Raw genomic sequence first — 5329 nt, forward strand, 5'->3', positions numbered from 1 at the left:
TACCACACACTGTACAACTGTATGGTTTCTCCCCAGTGTGTACTATCTCATGTTTCTTTAGGTTACAATTTGTTACAAATTCTTTGCCACACACTATGCAACTGTATGGTTTCTCCTCAGTATGTCTTCTTTCATGTCTCTTTAGGTAACAATTTGTTACAAATTCTTTACCACACACTGTACAACTGTATGGTTTCTCCCCAGTATGTAATCTCTCATGTTTCTTTAGGTAACTCTTTGTTCCATATTCTTTGCTACAGATTACACAGCTGTACGGTTTCTCCCCAGTGTGTACTATCTCATGTTTCTTTAGGTAACTCTTTGTTACAAATTCTTTACCACACACTATGCAACTGTATGGTTTCTTCCCAGTGTGTACTATCTCATGTTTCTTTAGGTTACAATTTGTTACAAATTCTTTACCACAAACTGTACAACTGTATGGTTTCTCCCCAGTGTGCACTATCTCATGTTTCTTTAGGTTACCATTTGTTCCAAATTCTTTGCCACACACTATGCAACTGTATTAACAAATTGTAACCTAAAGAAACATGAGATAGTACACACTGGGGAGAAACCGTACAGCTGTGTAATCTGTAGCAAAGAATATGGAACAAAGAGTTACCTAAAGAAACATGAGAGATTACATACTGGGGAGAAACCATACAGTTGTACAGTGTGTGGTAAAAAATTTGGAACAAATTGTTACCTAAAGAGACATGAAAGAACACATACTGGGGAGAAACCTCTGTAGCAAAGAATATGGAACAAAGAGTTACCTAAAGAAACATGAGAGATTACATACTGGGGAGAAACCATACAGTTGTACAGTGTGTGGTAAAAAATTTGGAACAAATTGTTACCTAAAGAGACATGAAAGAAGACATACTGGGGAAAAACCATACAGTTGCATAGTGTGTGGCAAAGAATTTGGAACAAATGGCACACTGGGGAGTAACCTAAAGAAACATGAGATAGTATCTGTAGCAAAGAATATGGAACAAAGAGTTACCTAAAGAAACATGAGAGATTACATACTGGGGAGAAACCATACAGTTGTACAGTGTGTGGTAAAAAATTTGGAACAAATTGTTACCTAAAGAGACATGAAAGAAGACATACTGGGGAAAAACCATACAGTTGCATAGTGTGTGGCAAAGAATTTGGAACAAATGGTTACACAACTGTACGGTTTCTCCCCAGTGTGTACCCTCTCATGATATTTTAGCTTACTCATTATTACAAATGTTTTGCCACAAAAAGAACAACTGTTTAGTTTCTCTCCAGTATGTATTCTTTCATGTATCTTTAGGTCACTATTTAGTCTAAATTGTTTTTCACATATTTCACAACTGTGTGGTTTCTCTCCAGTATGTATTCTTTCATGTATCTTTAGGTCACTATTTCGTCTAAATTGTTTTTCACATATTTCACAACTGTATGGTTTCTCTCCAGTGTGTATTCTCAAATGATCTTTTAAATTTCTATTTGTTCCAAATTTTTTGAAACAAACTATACAACTATATGGTTTTTCTCCAGTGTGTATTGTCTCATGCATTTTTAAGTTACTATTATATCTAAATTTTTTACCACATACCTTACAACTGTAAGGTTTTTCTCCTGTGTGTATTCTCTGATGAATTTTCAGGGCACTATTTGTTACAAATGTTTTGCCACACACTGAACAGCTATATGGTTTTTCTCCAGTGTGTATTCTCTGATGAATTTTCAGTTCACTATTTGTTGCAGATGTTTTGCCACACACTGAACAGCTATATAGTTTTTCTCCAGTGTGTATTCTCAGGTGAATTTTTAAAACACTATTTGTTCAAAATTGTTTCCCACATGTTACACAGTTGTATGGTTTCTTACCACTATAAGGTATATTAGATTGTTTGAGGTTATTTCTACTTAAATTTGTTTTTCCAAATATATCACTATTTGGTTTCCGAGATTTGTTGACCTCCGTTTTCATAAAGGGATCTTCTTGTGTTAAAACATGATCACTAGCAAACTGATTTCCTGAAGAAGTGTTCACATAGGTCTTTATATCTAAAATAAAAAATATGGATATGAAGAATTTATTTATTAATTAATACATCATACAATAATTTGGTGAATTTCTAAGTACATGTATATTGGTCTAATACATTCAGGTAATAAAAATATAAAATTCAACAAAGCAATTATGCACCTTAAAAAAAATGAAAGAGTGAGAGAGATCTGGAAGATGAAATGATGATATTGTCAAAGTTTAAAATATTAGAAAAAGTTCCATACAGCATCGAGAGCATAACTTAGTGTTTGTAAAATGAAGATAATAAACAATGTTCAAAGGAAGGTTTGTAACTGTGAATAGGTGCTGCCACAATAACCAACATCTAGTAATTTCTAGGATATGTTTGTTGAACTGTGGTGCAAAACTTCTCCAGGGCTATTTGCACTAGTAGTCTCTAATTTTGAAGTGATAAATTAGAGGGAAGGCAACAACACCCACAGCCAACTCTTGAATTAACCTGCACTCTTATAATTCACCCAAAGAACAAAGTTTTGAGGACATACTTCAGCTCCACATTCTAACTAGCTTTTAAGGGATCAGTTACCTTCTTACTTCAAGTGGTTGATTATAATATGTCTAATGCTTTGATATTTTAATAAGTTGACTCACAACAAGAGTTACAGTTCCTGTTCAAAAGATCTACATACAAGTTAAATATCTAGAAACATTAAGATTTTGATACAATGTACCATTATCTAGAGACTAGGGATTCAATTCCTGGGCAAACTTGCTTTAAAAGTAGACCTTTTATATTTTTCTTATATTTTCTGTGGAAGTGGTAAAAAAATATGTTAATTTTAACAAAATGAGATTTTACACTCAGCTTCCAAATTCTGTCCTTAGGTTTACACTTAACTCAAAAATGAAAATTACTGTAATTTCAAGCAGTCTTTTTTTGTTTATATTAACAGCCAAGGGTCATCAATAAATAATTCCATGTTCCATGCACTTGTGATATCACAACATTAACTGCACTATCATTGGCACATGTATCCAGGATGAATGAATAGTTTTACCAAGAACAAGTTCAGATCATAGACTCAACTAAAGCACATTTTTGTAAGAGAAATGCATGATCAGTTGGTAGTTCATCCACAGTAGAAATTAGCATGAGAAAATGTACAGCTGCATTGGAGAAGTTAACAACAAAACACAACTCAATTTAGCCCTATGCATTGAAAATTTATTATCAATGTATGTCAATACACACAACATGAAAAAGTAGCTTATAGTTCAAATTTTTATATTAGCTACATTTTGATTTAATTTCAAATATAAATATTAAAAAAAATCTCAGTCTTCATTTTTCTGTGGCACGTGATGCGTCTGAGCTCAATTTCAGAAGATTATAACTTCAATAATAGGCTTCTATAGTAGCTTCCAACCAATTATAAACAAACTACATGTACTTAAATAAAAATCAATAATAACAAGCACATAGCAAATACCTTCACTGAGTCTTTTGGAATGGATCAACTATTTCAGGACTATTCTCTATAAAGCAAAACCAGTAACTTTCTGTTCAGTTTACTCTGATGTGGCCAGTTTTACTTCTTGGTAACACATATACAAGTGTTCAGTTTACTCTGATGTGGCCAGTTTTACTTCTTGGTAACACATATAGAAGTGTTCAGTTTACTCTGATGTGGCCAGTTTTACTTCTTGGTAACACATATAGAAGTGTTCAGTTTACTCTGATGTGGCCAGTTTTACTTCTTGGTAACACATATAGAAGTGTTCAGTTTACTCTGATGTGGCCAGTTTTACTTCTTGGTAACACATATAGAAGTGTTCAGTTTACTCTGATGTGGCCAGTTTTATTTCTTGGTAACACATACAGAAGTGTTTGCACCATCACTCACCTTCCCATGCTAAAAACATCCTGGATCGTCCAGTATTTGCAATATACTAAGTCTGGCATTATTTTTGTATCAGAAATCTGGGCAATTAGATTAATCTCAGACTAAGAACCAACACTTAGTGGTTTATAACAATAATACAGCTCATCTTCTTGCAACTTCTGCACAAGTGCCACAGGTTATGTTCCTGTAATTGCAATTCACATTTCACCTTGCTACACAGCAAGTGATGCCTAAGCTACATCCAGGTCCTTTATGAGGTTCTTCCTAGACTTGCCAGTGTCATTTAAGGAGTCCATTCATGAGTGGAATCATACATCATATAGTTGTCTGTTACTGCTGTTGCAGTAACTTTCACTCTTGCATGATATCCAAAAACAGGTCATTCAACAAATGGACAAGTTCTCACCAACTACTTCAGTTACAAATGGTCCATGTGAATGGTGAATTTCCTGCCCTACAGCATTATTAACAAATAGTATAATTGCAAGCAGTTCTCCCTTTGTAAAGCAGCATCTACATTAAGAAGTCATCAGCACATTACTAGCATATGCAGTTACATGTCCTACTCAATTCTGCACCAGAAACAATGCCACTCCAATTCCATTATCATCAGTATCTACCATGAATGGACTATCTAACACAAGCACCTCTACTAAAGTACATTTAGGAGCAAAACTAAACTGTCAGATCTTTAGCCACTTAAAATGTGCTTGTTTTAAGCACCATCTTAGAGAAACTGTTAAAATATAGTTGATAATATGATATGAAAAATGGAGAATCTCTTATTTAGTCGTGCTGGTGACAATCTCTGATGGCTGACAGTTTTTATAGGGTCTATTCCAACAAGGAATCCCACCTGTTTATACACATGTAAACACTTCTCTGCTTTCAGTTACAATCCTGCCTTCATTACCTACTGAAGACCCACATCCATGATTTTCAGCAGCAGAATAAAACATATGACCAAACACCAAGTCTCATCAACATAGTTCAGGCATCTTTCCACTCGCAAATGACATGTTATTATTCTGTGTTCTTTGGTGCATTTAGTGCACTACTACCATTAGTATAAAAAAGTATGAATGTCACTGACAGTCCACAGCAAAATGAAGACCCAGGTAAGGACTATATTTCTTGTTTTTCATGTGTATTCTTTATTTATTATTATAAAAGTAACTAAAATGTAAAAATAGGAAACTTTTTGTTAGTTATGGTTAAATTAGGTGAAATATATAATAATAAGAATATAATAAAATTTTTCATGAAGTACACTTGCAAGCAGCATACAAGTTTGCCAAGTGATTTACAACTAATAATGGTGCAAATAGTAGTTGGGCAGGGTTCAAAGGGCAATAAAACTTAAGTATAAATAGACGTATACTGTTAGGAGCTCAAAGCTATTTAAATT

The 5329-nt window shown here is 33.8% G+C and overlaps 1 protein-coding gene across 1 annotated transcript in view; it reads right to left on the reverse strand.

The window, feature by feature from the left end:
• Nucleotides 1-3: 3 nt before the first annotated feature.
• LOC106475835 (zinc finger protein 431-like) overlaps nt 4-5329 on the reverse strand; it is a gene marked incomplete at its 3' end in the record, with an annotated part of 17133 nt that continues 11807 nt past the window's right edge. Inside the window, exons 3-4 of the mRNA XM_013936508.2 lie at nt 1134-2052; nt 4-521 (exon numbers count right to left, since the gene is read on the reverse strand). Of these exons, the coding sequence (XP_013791962.2) occupies nt 4-521; nt 1134-1558 (943 nt within the window). The remainder of the gene's footprint in view (nt 522-1133; nt 2053-5329) is intronic.

The sequence above is a fragment of the Limulus polyphemus genome, unplaced genomic scaffold (genome assembly GCF_000517525.1).
Source record: "Limulus polyphemus unplaced genomic scaffold, Limulus_polyphemus-2.1.2 Scaffold9251, whole genome shotgun sequence".
NCBI lineage: Eukaryota > Metazoa > Arthropoda > Merostomata > Xiphosura > Limulidae > Limulus > Limulus polyphemus.